The sequence below is a fragment of the Caretta caretta genome, chromosome 1 (genome assembly GCF_965140235.1).
Source record: "Caretta caretta isolate rCarCar2 chromosome 1, rCarCar1.hap1, whole genome shotgun sequence".
Classification (NCBI taxonomy): domain Eukaryota; kingdom Metazoa; phylum Chordata; order Testudines; family Cheloniidae; genus Caretta; species Caretta caretta.
The window spans coordinates 207,803,033-207,818,867 of NC_134206.1; the positions used below are offsets into that span (position 1 = coordinate 207,803,033).

Here is a 15,835-nt window from a genome sequence, read left to right on the forward strand (position 1 = left end):
CAGTTAGGAATTTTTTCCTAATGTCCAACCTAAACCGCCCTGGCTGCAATTTTAGCCCATTGCTTCTTGTCCTATCCTCAGTGGTTAAGGAGAACAATTTGTCTCCTCCTCCTTGTAACAACCTTTTATGTACTTGAAAACTGTTATCATGTCCCCTCTCAGTCTTCTCTTCTCCAGACTAAACAAACCCAATTTTTTCAATCTTCCCTCATAGGTTATGTTTTCTAGACCTTTAATCATTTTTGTTGCTCTTCTCTGGACTTTCTCCAATTTGTCCACATCTTTCCTGAAATGTGGCATCCAGAACTGGACACAGTACTCCACTTGAGGCCTAATCAATGCGGAGTAGAGCGGAAGAATTACTTCTCGTGTCTTGCTTACAATACTCCTGCTAAATACATCCCAGAATGATGTTTGCTTTTTTTGCAACAGTGTTACACTGTTGACTCATATTTAGCTTGTGATCCACTATGACCCCCAGATCCCTTTCCGCAGTACTCCTTCCTAGGAAGTCATTTCCCATTTTGTATGTATGCATCTGATTGTTCCTTCCTAAGTGGAGGACTTTGCATTTGTCCTTATTGAATTTCATCCTATTTACTTCAGACCATGTCTCCAGTTTGTCCAGATCATTTTGAATTTTAATCCTATCCTCCAAAGGACTTGCAACCCCTCCCAGCTTGATATCATCTGCAAACTTATCATAATTCATACTTACAAGGGGCAAATTAAGCTGCACAGGGAAACATAATTCTGGCATTTCCTAACTTTGGAGGGCTTGACTTTGCAACCTTAATAGCGTTCTTTGAATGTAGGGTGGGTTTTTTTTTTAGTGTAATATTTATAGTATAGAGACCCCTCACCCCCTTACAAGTGTGTCATCCCGGTCTTTTGCTTTTGAAAAGGGATACCTTTCCTTAACATTCAGATGCAGTTTACAACTTATGACTTAATCATCAGTGGTTATCAACTTTAGATAACCTTGCTCTGGTATATTTTTTTAGTGTGTAATATGTGAGTTAACTTCTTAGTAATTTATCCATTCACACCTTTTTTACCTGAATATCAATTTTATAGTGGAAGGATATGCACCATCTTAACACTGAATTACTTTATACATCAGGCATACACTGGTAAATAAGTCATGAGTATAAAACATAGGTAAAAATGTTGAAAGTCCTTTCATTTCCCCACTGAAACAAGTAAATACTACTATTGTTCCTGGATATCAAAATATATATAGTAATCCATAAATCAGGAGAATATTTACATTTACATTTGCACGGATAAGCACTCAAGTCGTTACCTAACTCTGCACTTTATGCTTATTCATTACAATATATTTACAAGATTACCTCCTATTTCATAAATACAGTGCAATATAGAATATTTCTACATTGAATAAAGACATCATCTTGTAACTATTTTCAATTTTTATACTTTATCTTAATTTCAGTGCTACAACAGTCCAATATGTCTTTATTGACATAGAATAAAATTTTCCAAAGCACCTACGTGCTTTTCTTTTCTCCTAAGTTATTTAGGAGCCAATGTCCCATTGAAAATCATTGGATTTTGCTTCTTAAATAACTTAGGCATTTTTTAAAATTCCACTCAGACTTTATTCTGTAATAAGTTCTTTTCTCCCTAAGGTATATATTTTAATGATTTTTGTCTTCCCCTGTGTATTCTACATTTTCTTTTCAACCACCAGTGTAGTCTTCTTTTGGTGCAATTCAGAGCATGAGCAAGTTGATGGCAAAGCTAAAATATCTGTTACTGTTGATGATCTGTATATGCTAGCAAATATTAACTGTTTCCCTATTTTATAATTAATATATTGCTGTTTGTATAAGAACCATGTCCAGTGTAATTAATATATTGTTACAAGATGCTATACATGTGTGACTAATATGAATAATTGTACACTGAAACTTTATACAGTTTTAAATATATTCAAATATATTACATTTTAAAGTATATTAACAGCACATCATAATGTCTACACACCAGCGAGAAAAGGTTAAGAGTTTTTATTTTTTAAGACAAAAAGCATTTTTTAAAGGAGCTTTGCACTTCCAGGTCTTTCAACAAAGTGGCAATAATGTGGAATGATTTGACTAGACAACATTGTTTCACACACCTTAGAAAGCCCACAGAAAGGAATCCTGCTCTGTGACTCAGGAGCTACGCAGCTGAGGAAGGTGGAAAGCACCTTTCCCAGATGCATAACTCCTAAGGTCCATCAGAGTGGTCCTCTTTCCAGCAAATCTTACAAAGTGCACAGCAGCTAATCCTAGCCCCTTCAAACTTTCAAGAAACTCTTTGGGGAAGGAACCCTCTTTTTGTTATGTTTGTACAATGCCTAGCAGTGTGGGGCAGGGACCTCTAAGTGCTACCACAATACATATGATAAATAATTAGCTGTTAGCCATGTATGTAAACACAGCACAAACTTTTACTCATCCTTAGCTATATACAGTACAGACAAAAAATCTGGTACACAATGTGCTGTGCACTTTCACAAGATCATAACTTGGTAAAATCAAAATTACCTAAAACATTAAAAAGCACATCTTCTCAAAGATGGAGGGAAGGAAGGGGTTTTTTTTTCATTCTACTTGAACTCAAAATTTGCTGAATAATTTCTTCTCAAGTTTTCCAAAAATTTCAGCTCTGGGCAGAGATTGAGCCTCAGAAATTTCTATGTGAAAATTAAAAATTTCAGAAAAAGTTCTCAACAACTGACATCAGGACCTTAGTTTGGAACAGAAATGTAACCATGATTGTAATGGTCACTGTTATTCCTTCTATAATGTAATTTTAGTGTCTATTCTCCTGAGATTTCCTAAAGAAAGGTGGTTCAGAGAGGGGTGACAAGGAAGACTAAGTACAAAGACAAACTCTCATAGGAAGAGACTTTAAAATTTTTTTAACTGTTTACTTTAAAAAGGAGGCAAAAATAGAGGGGACATGATAATATATATGTAGAAGATAATGAATGGTATCGAGAAGGCAGGTATGAAGTTATGATGTTCTTATCATACAACAGAAGAACAAGGGGATACTCAATAAAACTGAAAGGTAGCAAATTCAAAACTGATAAAAGGAAATACTTTTTCAATCGAGGTATAATTAGACTGTGGAACTCATTGCTACATGATGTAATGAGGTCAAGAATTTACTAGATTCAAAGAGCGATTGGATCATTCTATCAGAGTTATAATAGTTTATGCAAAAAGGACTTTGGAAGCAAAAAAATGTCATGCTTCAGCACTTAAACCAGTCTCTAACCAGTGAAGATTAGAATAAGACCTTCATGCAGAGCAAATTAACCCACAGCTGTCTGCTATAGGGTTTTTTGCATCTTTCTCTGAAGCATCTGGTGCTGGTCATTGTCAGAGACAAGATTCTGGACTGGATGGACCACGGGTCTGATCCATTATGGCAATTCCTATGTTTCTACATTATAGAACACCATATTTTTGTTGTAGGTTGGCACAATGGTGATAAAGATAAGGGAACAGTTACAATCTAATTATATTTGCTTTGTAAGTTTTTCAGAATGGTAACGTGTATTAATGTGTTTTGGTGTGTTTCCTTTATTTTTAGTGGCTGTATTGTTTACACTAACACTGACTTTCATATAAAATGTGTTATACTCAGTAACAAAATCTCATATTGATATGTCACCAACTGTACAAGATTTAGCAAACTTACCATAAACACAAGTGAATCACAACAGAATGATATTCTTACAACTTGAACAGTTGCAAATACTGGTATTGTCAGAGGGCTTTTATGGGGATTTTTACTTTACTTATCTAAAGCCTTTTGGAGTAGATGTAAACCATTCTCTGAATTATGTCTCTTAAAGGCCTTTAATAAATCTGATGTTACTAAGCAACTACAAGTGTTGTATGTTAGTGTCACAGTAATAGGGCTAACTACATCTCTGTCCCCTTCCTGGTTTCTCTGAGCACACATCCTCATGTGTTTGGCCTCATGCTTTTACATCTCTTTTGGCAGAATTTTGCAAATCTCCCACTCTTAGATTGGGCCCTGGATTGCAGTACCCTGTATATCCACCAACTTTACCCTGCAGGTCTGTCTGCATTCAAGCACCTGCCGTTCTTTCTTTTGAGACCTATGCTCCGTGGTACATAATTGACCAAACAACCTCCTTAAAAACCAAAGCATTGCTTATTTTGTTGTAAGAACAAAGCTTTTAGAGAAAAAGGATTTTGAAGCAACAAACAGTCTAAACAATTGTCTATATTAGCTAGAGCCCTGCCATCCTGTGATGGAGACATGAGCAGGCCTAGCTTCTCCTGAGCTTGTGGGCCTTGATTCTTCAGGTCAAAATCAGTCCTCAGCAGGAGACAGAGGCAAACTCATCAAAGCTAATAGTTCTAGCATTGTCCCTTAACCACTGTTAAGTGTTTACTAAGGTGGCTGTCTTAAGCTATTCTTTTTCTTCCTGCCTGTATTCCCATACAGCTCTCTAATAAATTACACAATAGAGTCATACAGCAAACATCCCAATAATCAGGCCAACATACAACATTCATAAATTATCACAAAGCAGCTTCACATTTGTCACAGTTAGGTACTGTTCAAGTACATTGACTAGCTCTGTAGCTTATTAAATTGCAAAAATATCTTTGACTTGAAGTTAACTGGAGCTGCAGGTGTTCAGCACTTCCGAAAATCCGACCAATTTTATTTAGGAATGTAATTATGGATGTAGGACCCCAGCTTCAGTAACTCTGGTTTGAAAATGTTGGCCATAATTCTTACAAAAATGACCAAGTCAGACATGAACACATTTTCAAAACCGGTATCTGATTCTGAGCCTGCAGTTTTGTAGCTCCAAGCAGGTGCAAACAATATAGTTTATAGGCTTCATATAAAATCAGGTGCCTATGTTTGATCATACTTCCATGATTAATTGGATACAGAGTTGCTTGAAAGTGAAAAGTTAGAGGCAGTGCTCAGGGTCTTTGATCCTAAACACTAAGATCTTGATAGTGATATTCCCCTGTGCAAGAGTTGGACATAATTGTAGTCCTAGCACTACTAGGTTGATTTAGGTTGAATTTTTTTTTAAATTCTCCCTTTGTTATTCTAGCACTGGAATAACTCCACCAGTGATAGCAGCTGTGGAAGACGAGTCACTGTATTTTTGGCTCTGTGTATATCCCTGTTCCGAGCAGATCTAGATTATGTGGTAGTAAAAACGCCAGCAGCCAGACCACGCTAGCATTCCCACTGTTAACACCAGCGGGGCCAGATATGGTGGGAAATTTTACAGCAAATCTTGAGTGTAGACAGCTTTCTATAGAGTAGGGCCTCAGATGGGGGGAGTCCATAGCCCTGTGCAAATGGGAGTGAATGTGGTGTTGCAAGAGGCCCCAATGGGAAGTCGTAATTCTGCATTGTCCACACTGCAGTGTGTGGTTTACTATCACAACTAAATCCCTAAACAGTGTCCATGTGTGTTTAAAACAAATGTATAAACTATCTTGCATCATAAACATTCACTGTTACTTTCAGATAGCATTACCATCATCTTTACATTTATTTCTCAATATTAACCATCATGTGTGAATAAATCTAAAGAACCTGATATTTAAATGACAGGTTTCAGAGTAGCAGCCGTGTTAGTCTGTATTCGCAAAAAGAAAAGGAGTACTTGTGGCACCTTAGAGACTAATTTCTTTCCCACCTGAGTATTTTTTTTCTTTCCGCAGAAGTTGAAAATATGCAGAATTATTTTCATATCAATTTGACAAGAATGAGTAGGGCTGAGTCATACCACAGCCATTTAACTTTCAAGCTTTATTTACATGGTCTCATTTATTATGTGAAGTCAGCCAAGAAAGTTGAAGTGCACCCTGCTAGATTTTAACTTAACTTTTTAACTCAATTTTTTTCAGGCCTGACTGAACTCACTGACAGTCCAGTTTCCCTGGAGCTAGAGCGTTGCAAGTCTCCCACTTCAGGTAAAGGTGATTGGTATCTCTTCCTGCTAGCTGTATGAGCCGTTCATGTCATGCATTTCTGTGTTTCATTAATCCCTTGGAAGTGAAGTACATAGTCATTTACATTTGTAAACAGAAGATTTTGTTTAGAGCGGAGAGCTTGCTACATATCAAAGCATGATGCTAAGACAGTACATTTAAATTAAAGAAAAGGTAAATTGAGGATGGTGTGTGGTGGGGGAAAGAGGGATGAAATCATTTGAACTGACAGTTTCTTGAAGGACAATATTCCTGTATTTCACATTGACTCTCTCAATTTTTTTGTTAGAGAATAATTCTTCAGATCATTAGAGAGGGCTTTCTAACTGACCTTTTTAAGTGATGTTTTCAAAATAGGGTGACTCTGTGGGTTTTTTTATTATATAATAATTTGAAATGTTGTGATTTGGCGATGGTAAATTTTAACTCTTGGAAGTCGCTGATGTCTAAAGAGCTTCTAGAATTTTGTTATAGAAACATATCAAAGAAAACTCAATCACACCAGCCTCCATCTCTGAAAACCACGGGTTGTCTACCATCACTAATAGAAATTAGTGGCAAAATTGGCCTGGAAGTAGGAGTGTCACAGTTCAGAGCAATTTCCCCTCGGTGGTTCAGCAAGGGCACTCACTTTCAGCTTCGTGCTCCCCAGCCATTGCCTTTCTGTGTGGAGTCCTGCATCTCTCTTCCTTTTGACTGAGGTATTGCTAGGCTGCTCCATTCCCTGCTTTCCATATGTCTTTCCCAGCATAGACATGTTGCCCAATAACACCTGCTTACTTGCTTTCAGAAACAATTAGCAGGTGCAACTGGTTCAGTTCTAAATACCACACAGTTCTTTCTATACAAGGCTATTTTAGTCTTAAGGTAGAAGCGTTACAGAGAAAATGGTAAAAACAAGAAAAGGACCTACGCACATGCTAATAAGTTTACCAGAGTTAACCCCAATCCTAATGGATTCTAGCAGGCTCAGTCCTTCCGACTGGCCCTGAGCCAGTTTAAAACCAGGCTATTTATCCAAAACCTCTTTCTATATCTGAGAGTCCCTGGAGAATCCAGTTTGAATTAGTATATACGTACCTTTCCAAGGGGGTGGCTTCTCTGAAGATGTTACAACCTGAGTGAATTTGCCTAATCACCTCCTGCTTTTCTCCTGTTTACCCTTCCCATGGAAATATGAGCAATTCCACAGTAACACATACACAATTGCATTTTTAAATCAGTGAACTCCAAAGACATTGAAACTAATTCAATAAGGTTTAACTTAATTCAGTAAAATTCATTCAGGATATTGCTATAAATTGTCAGTCTGTCAAGCAAGTTCAGCTCTTTCCCTAGGAACTTCTTTTGTAATTGTCTAGTCAGTGTTGATCTGTCCCAGCATGGGCTCACTGTCTTAAAGGAGCATTGCCTAGCACTGTCTTCTAATAGCTGGTCCTTTAAATTTGGTGGAGAGAAGCAGCTACAGCCCTAAGGTGGCCATTTTGCCTCTGGGGCTGCAAACAGCAATTCCTTTCCATCCATCTGGTAAGTATTTTTAGCTACTATCCTATTTTCTCTTTCTCTTATTCATGAGGAGGTAAACATCCACAAACATGCTCTTCAAATCTTCAGCCTTTGGCTCCCATATTTTATTAAACTTTAAAGGGACGTGGTCACTCCAAATCTGGCCCAGCAATTAGTATGTTACAAAACCTAAGACCAATATAAAAGTTTAAATGGCATTTTTAAAACTGCAACAGAATTAGTTATTTTAAAAAAAGAAACAGTCTCTGTAGTATTTTTAACTTAAACTTTGCAGATCTGAAAACATGAAAGTGAAACTGGATAGAACAGTATTGTCAGCCCCCCAGAAATTAAAATCACGAGTTAGGCCCCCCCAAACTAGAGAAATTGGCTTAAAAATAACAAATTTGGGACTCTTTTTATTTACCTTCTGTTTTTTGAGCCAGTGGGGTTTGCATTTTCAAACTTTTCTCTGCAGCCATTGAGACTAGAAATTTACTTTCTCTTTTCAATATTAAATGAGATTCTCACGTAGGCCTCAACCTTGCAAATACTTATGCATGTGCTTAACTCTTGTAGGGATGAGGTGCCATTGGGACTACTTATGGTAGTAAAGTTAAGTGCATTTTTTTCTAATGCTGTCCAAAACTATCTGCTTTAGATCAGTTGATTTGCAGTTATTTTGCACTGGAGCTTACATTTGTTCCACTGTTTGTCTTTTTGGAAAGCAGTAGTCAGGGCAAACCATGACTTTTTTTATGCATGTTACCTATCTTAGTTCTTCTAAGCACACCAATATTTATTGTATTTATGTCTTTGAAATGTAAAACTTAGTCACCAGCTGAAATTTTATTGGCAGTGGCTGTCATTCTGAAATACCTCTGGTTTAAAGTAAAATGTTTTTTTCATATGAGCCTATTTAATATGTCAGAAAGGGTAGTGGATTTGAAAATGCAAAGATGGTTCTATTTCAGTATATCAGCTGCAGAAATGGGCAAGTCTGGGGCCCCTCACACTTGGAGTAACTAAACTATGAAAATGGGATTTCCAGGGAATTTATGAGTGGAAATCTGCAAGAACCGTTGAGAAGCTTAATGTAGTCTCAGGGCTTCAATAACCCTTGTAATTATTGGTCCTTGCTTTTCTTGAGGAGATGATTGGTAAATCTGCATTGTTATGGATTCACTAACCACAATCCCGCTAGTCCCCCTTTGATCCCCACAGCATTCATTTGACGTGGCACACAAGGAGCCCATGGAACTAGGCTCCATAGCAGTCTCTGCACAGTCCTCTCCACAGAAGAGGCAGTAGGACTTGGTCCTCCACAAATACATCAGAATCAGAAAGTAGATTCAGAGGGCCAGAGTCACTTTCACTGATGCAAGAGGGTGCAAATTTCTCTTCTTGGGCATAGTGAACGACTCCCAATTTCACCTCCAGAACAAAACATGTGGCTGGATTCTGTCAAGAATCCAGGGTCCTTTCAGTTGCAGCCAGGCCTCCATAAGAACTCTCCTGATGGGGGCTGCTTGGATAAATCACATATCCTGCCATGCCTGACTCCTGGTTTGATCCTATCCAGTGCTTTGGCTGCAATGGCAAACTCCAGGTTCCCCTGAAAAATGGTACTTGCAGCATCAAACCCTGCTCCTTGTGGATTTTGTACTTCTGCCCCTTGATACTAATAGTGTAACATCAGGACTATTAAATATAGTTTAACCCAGGAACACTCAAGAATTCCATACAATTATTTGTTTAAACTCCTATTTTTCCACCATTTGTCATTTGTCACTGATGACTCTACTTGTAGAGCCTGTGCTGTGAATATTAGAACCCTGAGTTAACGATGCAGCTCTGACAGAATACTCCTTATTTTATACATGATGACAGGTTTCAGAGTAACAGCCGTGTTAGTCTGTATTAGCAAAAAGAAAAGGAGTACTTGTGGCACCTTAGAGACTAACCAATTTATTTGAGCATGAGCTTTCGTGAGCTACAGCTCACTTCATCGGATGCATACTGTGGAAACTGCAGAAGACGTTATATACACAGAGGCCATGAAACAATACCTTCTCCCACCCCACTCTCCTGCTGGTAATAGCTTATCTAAAGTGATCATCAAGTTGGGCCATTTCCAGCACAAATCCAGGTTTTCTCACCCTCTGCCCCCCCCCCCCCACAAACTCACTCTCCTGCTGGTAATAGCCCATCCAAAGTGACCGCTCTCTTTAAAATGTGTATGATAATCAAGGTGGGCCATTTCCAGCACAAATCCAGGTTTTCTCACCCTCCCACCCACCCCCCTCCAAAAACCACACACACAAACTCACTCTCCTGCTGGTAATAGCTCATCCAAAGTGACCACTCTCCCTACAATGTGCATGATAATCAAGGTGGGCCATTTCCAGCACAAATCCAGGTTTTCTCACACACACCCCCCCCACACACAAACTCACTCTCCTGCTGGCAATAGCTCATCCAAACTGACCACTCTCCTTACAATGTGCATGATAATCCAGGTGGGCCATTTCCAGCATAAATCCAAGTTTAACCAGAACGTCGGGGGGGGGGGGGTAGAAAAAAACAAGGGGAAATAGGCTACCTTGCATAATGACTTAGCCACTCCCAGTCTCTATTTAAGCCTAAATTAATAGTATCCAATTTGCAAATGAATTCCAATTCAGCAGTTTCTCGCTGGAGTCTGGATTTGAAGTTTTTTTGTTTTAAGATAGCGACCTTCATGTCTGTGATTGCGTGACCAGAGAGATTGAAGTGTTCTCCGACTGGTTTATGAATGTTATAATTCTTGACATCTGATTTGTGTCCATTTATTCTTTTACGTAGAGATTGTCCAGTTTGACCAATGTACATGGCAGAGGGGCATTGCTGGCACATGATGGCATATATCACATTGGTGGATGTGCAGGTGAACGAGCCTCTGATAGTGTGGCTGATGTTATTAGGCCCTATGACGGTGTCCCCTGAATAGATATGTGGGCACAGTTGGCAACGGGCTTTGTTGCAAGGATAGGTTCCTGGGTTAGTGGTTCTGTTGTGTGGTATGTGGTTGTTGGTGAGTATTTGCTTCAGGTTGGGGGGCTGTCTGTAGGCAAGGACTGGCCTGTCTCCCAAGGTTTGTGAGAGTGTTGGGTCATCCTTCAGGATAGGTTGTAGATCCTTAATAATGCGTTGGAGGGGTTTTAGTTGGGGGCTGAAGGTGACGGCTAGAGGCGTTCTGTTATTTTCTTTGTTAGGCCTGTCCTGTAGTAGATGACTTCTGGGAACTCTTCTGGCTCTATCAATCTGTTTCTTCACTTCCGCAGGTGGGTATTGTAGTTGTAAGAATGCTTGATAGAGATCCTGTAGGTGTTTGTCTCTGTCTGAGGGGTTGGAGCAAATGCGGTTGTATCGCAGAGCTTGGCTGTAGACGATGGATCGTGTGGTGTGGTCAGGGTGAAAGCTGGAGGCATGTAGGTAGGAATAGCGGTCAGTAGGTTTCCAGTATAGGGTGGTGTTTATGTGACCATTGTTTATTAGCACTGTAGTGTCCAGGAAGTGGATCTCTTGTGTGGACTGGACCAGGCTGAGGTTGATGGTGGGATGGAAATTGTTGAAATCATAGTGGAATTCCTCAAGGGCTTCTTTTCCATGGGTCCAGATGATGAAGATGTCATCAATATAGCGCAAGTAGAGTAGGGGCGTTAGGGGACGAGAGCTGAGGAAGCGTTGTTCTAAGTGAGCCATAAAAATGTTGGCATACTGTGGGGCCATGCGGGTACTCATAGCAGTGCCGCTGATCTGAAGGTATACATTGTCCCCAAATGTGAAATAGTTATGGGTAAGGACAAAGTCACAAAGTTCAGCCACAAGTTAGCCGTGACATTATTGGGGATAGTGTTCTTGATGGCTTGTAGTCCATCTTTGTGTGGAATGTTGGTGTAGAGGGCTTCTGCATCCATAGTGGCCAGGATGGTGTTATCAGGAAGATCACCGATGGATTGTAGTTTCCTCAGGAAGTCAGTGGTGTCTCGAAGGTAGCTGGGAGTGCTGGTAGCGTAGGGCCTGAGGAGGGGGTCTACATAGCCAGACAATCCTGCTGTCAGGGTGCCATGCCTGAGATGATGGGGTGCCCAGGATTTCCAGGTTTATGGATCTTGGGTAGTAGATAGAATATCCCAGGTCGGGGTTCCAGGGGTGTGTCTGTGCGGATTTGATCTTGTGCTTTTTCAGGGAGTTTCTTGAGCAAATGCTGTAGTTTCTTTTGGTAACTCTCAGTGGGATCATAGGGTAATGGCTTGTAGAAAGTGGTGTTGGAGCAGCCTCTTGTTCATATTCCGACCTATTCATGATGACAACAGCACCTCCTTTGTCAGCCTTTTTGATTATGATGTCAGAGTTGTTTCTGAGGCTGTGGATGGCATTGTGTTCTGCACGGCTGAGGTTATGGGGCAAGTGATGCTGCTTTTCCACAATTTCAGCCCGTGCACGTCGGCGGAAGCAGTCTATGTAGAAGTCCAGTCTGCTGTTTCGACCTTCAGGAGGAGTCCACCTAGAATCCTTCTTTTTGTAATGTTGGTAGGGAGGCCTCTGTGGATTAGAATGTTGTTCAGAGGTATTTTGGAAATATTCCTTGAGTCGTAGATGTCGAAAATAGGATTCTAGGTCACCACAGAACTGTATCATGTTCGTGGGGGTGGAGGGGCAGAAGGAGAGGCCCCGAGATAAGACAGCTGCTTCTGCTGGGCTGAGAGTATAGTTGGATAGGTTAACAATATTGCTGGGTGGGTTGAGGGAACCATTGCTGTGGCCCCTTGTAGCATGTAGTAGTTTAGAAAGTTTAGTGTCCTTTTTCTTTTGTAGAGAAACAAAGTATGCGTTGTAAATGGCTTCTCTAGTTTTAGTAAAATCCAGCCAAGAGGAAGTTTGTGTGGAAGGTTGGTTTTTTATGAGAGTATCCATTTTTGAGAGCTCATTCTTAATCTTTCCCTGTTTGCTGTAGAGGATGTTGATCAGGTGATTCCGCAGTTTCTTTGAGAGCGTGTGGCACAAGCTGTCAGCATAGTCTGTGTGGTATGTAGATTGTAATGGATTTGTAATGGATTTGTGTGTGTATGGGGGTGGGGGGGTGAGAAAACCTATATTTGTACTGGAAATGGCCCACCTTGATTATCATGCACATTGTAGGGAGAGTGGTCGCTTTGGATGAGCTATTACCAGCAGGAGAGTGAGTTTGTGTGTGTGGTTTTTGGAGGGGGGTGGGAGGGTGAGAAAACCTGGATTTGTGCTGGAAATGGCCCAACTTGATGATCACTTTAGATAAGCTATTACCAGCAGGAGAGTGGGGTGGGAGGAGGTATTGTTTCATGGTCTCTGTGTATATAATGTCTTCTGCAGTTTCCACAGTATGCATCCGACGAAGTGAGCTGTAGCTCACGAAAGCTCATGCTCAAATAAATTGGTTAGTCTCTAAGGTGCCACAAGTACTCCTTTTCTTTATACATGATGACAGTGTCCTAGTTACAGTACAAATCCAACCTGTTCCAGTAGGCAATAATTTAAACCTCTTACATGAGATTATCTTTTGACTTAGCCCTGTTGTATGATTTTAGAGGCCACAGAGGTGCAGTGAATAAAACTGGAAAATCAAAAGGCTATCCTGAATACCCTTTGGACTAGAACATAGAATTACATGGCTTGAGGGAAGGATTTCTCAACCTCAGTGTACCACATACTGTCTTTTGAGTAATGGAAAAAAATTCAAGCCCACATTTCGATGGGGTTTGGCAGGAGAGATGGAGAACAGTCTTTTTGCTGGTATGCCCGTGGAATTTGATTAGCATTTAAATGCTAGTGTTGGATTCATGATACTGTAGATAGATGGGAAATGAACTTTAACAAAACAATTTGGAAAATTCTGTTTGTATGTGGATACCTGGGTTGTGGCAGATTGCACAAAAAGTCTTCTTTTAATGGAAACATGAATTAGTAAAAATTGCAGAATGTAAACAGTTCTCTTTTTAAATGTCTCTCTCACGATGACAGTATGGTTTACCATACAGTGACATTTGATTGATTTATTGCCTGTTTAAAAATCTCAGACAGTGGAAAGAAATATGTTGATTGATGTTTTGAGCTCGCTCTTTGTGGGTGTTATTATGATGCCTTATTTTAACTCAGGAGTGCAAGATTCATTCTTAGAATGAAGATAGCCAAATTACATTTTTATTTATCGTCTGTGATTTGGAGTTCAAAAGTTAAGTCTGTATACTACCTTCACTCTACCGTTGGAACTGTTAGTGCTCAGTATTGCTCTGAAAAACCAGGCTATAAACTCTGAGGCTTCAGATGAAACTTTTATGCCATGAATAAAGTAAACAGGGCTCTGCATGAACCCATACATAACAGATTTTAGGATCAGTGCCTTATTTAGTAAACTTACTATTTTTCACCATACCTCATTAAGGAAAATTGATTCAGGAACTTTTAGGAACAGATATTTCTGTCCCTTGTTTATTTGGCTATATGTACACTAAGTTATAACAATTAGACATGCAACTGAGAGCACATATACACACACACACACACAGATAATTCAGTAGATAATTGAAATTTACAGATAGGCAAAGTAAAGAAAAATGCTGCTTGGGAACTTAGAGTTCGATTTAAGGATATTTATTTTGTATATTTTGACATGTGATGTTGACAGTTTTTGTTTCAGTGGTTATAAAGTTTTAACTTTTTGAATCTCAGTATCTACGATAAATAATTATTGTCTGACCCTCCATATTCTGAATTCCATAATTTTCCACCAGTGTAAACATTTAAATCAATAAAAATCAAATAAAATGCTTAAAAGTAAACATCAATATTAGCCATCAAACTTATAAAAAATTAAAAATCAAATTCTGCCAGGCCTATTTAAGTGTCATCATTAGGTGTGTGAAGGAGCAGAGAAACTGCTACCGTGCATAGCAGGGGTTAAAGAAAACCTGCGGGTTCAGCTAGCCCCACCCTGCTATACCTGCAGCCAATGCCAGGCCTGGGATTTGGCTCAAATTAAAAATAAAACTCTTGTGGCAGAGACCAAGCAAAGAAGCTGTCAGAGCAAAAAATAAATATTTTAAAACATTTGAGCACATGAGAACATGAGATTAGAATATAAAATATTTTGTAATTTGATTACAGTTGGCAGCACTAGGCATAACCATTTTTATAGTGTTAGAAGGAACCCCTTGCTAGGTTTAATGGTTATGTTAATCATTCTGAAGTTCGGAATCTTATCCGAGCCTACTTCAATTATCAATATCTGAGTCTGCAAAATTTGACTGGAAATCGAATGACAACAGGCTTTCTTATGAGATTCCAAGTAACAGAAGAGCAGCAGTAGTGATTGCATAATTGCGGTTATAACTAGCTTTCCAATAAAACTGGTTTTTCAAATCTTTCCACCATACAACCTCAAAAATTTCTTCTGGAAGGAACTTATTTTATGTAAGGGCTTCTCCTGTTGTCTATTTTTTCTTTTCTTTTTTCTTTATTTTTTTAGGGAAGTCTGAGCTTAATTTGACAAGATATTTAAGAACTATGAGTGTTTTGTCACTCCCTGAAACGTCTCTTATATTTTTAACCTGCCAAAATAGCTAGGAGTAGAAAATTCACACATATTTCCCTTTCCAGTCTCACAGGGCATTGTGATAGTTTCTAAACTGGTTTGAGATCAGATGAAATGTGCTATAGATGCACAAGCCAAGATTTTCAAACACAGGTGCCTCATATTTTAGGTTCGTCAGTTTATAGTAAGGCAACTAAATAAGTTGCCTGATTTTAAGGTCTGCACAGCCATAAGCTGCAGTTGAGAAAATCAGCAATAAGAATTCAGCTTATTTTGAAAGCTGTTAAATTCTTAGTCTTAGTTATGTCCTTTGGCAGTGAGTTTCACCTGCTAATATTGCATTGAGTAAAAACAATTCCTTTTATCAGTTTTAAATGTTCTGACTTTCAATATCAACAGTTTGGGACAGGGAGTGAAGAATGCCATATGCAATTGAATCTGCAAGGAGAATTTAGCCAATAGGGTTAGACCCCCTAATTTAAGAAACATTCTATAGGAATTTTAATAACTACAGATGATCGAGAACTCTGTTTTACATTTCACTCAAAATATAGCACCTCCAGCAGACTAGAGTTTCACCCCCACCCCACTGTGCTAGGGAATTCATTCAGCACTGAGGGCTTGTCTGCGCTACCAGCTGGATCAACGGGCAGTGATTAATCCAGCAAGGGTCGATTTATTGTGACTTGTATAG

General features: G+C 39.2%; 1 protein-coding gene across 10 annotated transcripts in view; it reads left to right on the forward strand.

Annotated features, from left to right (window-relative positions):
* The window catches only part of STXBP5L (syntaxin binding protein 5L), a 430,597-nt gene that overhangs the window by 348,901 nt on the left and 65,861 nt on the right, over nucleotides 1–15,835 (forward strand). For all 10 annotated transcript variants that reach the window (XM_048819147.2, XM_048819156.2, XM_048819179.2 and 7 more), the window contains one exon: nucleotides 5,940–6,005. In XM_048819147.2, the coding sequence (XP_048675104.2) occupies nucleotides 5,940–6,005 (66 nt within the window). The remainder of the gene's footprint in view (nucleotides 1–5,939; nucleotides 6,006–15,835) is intronic.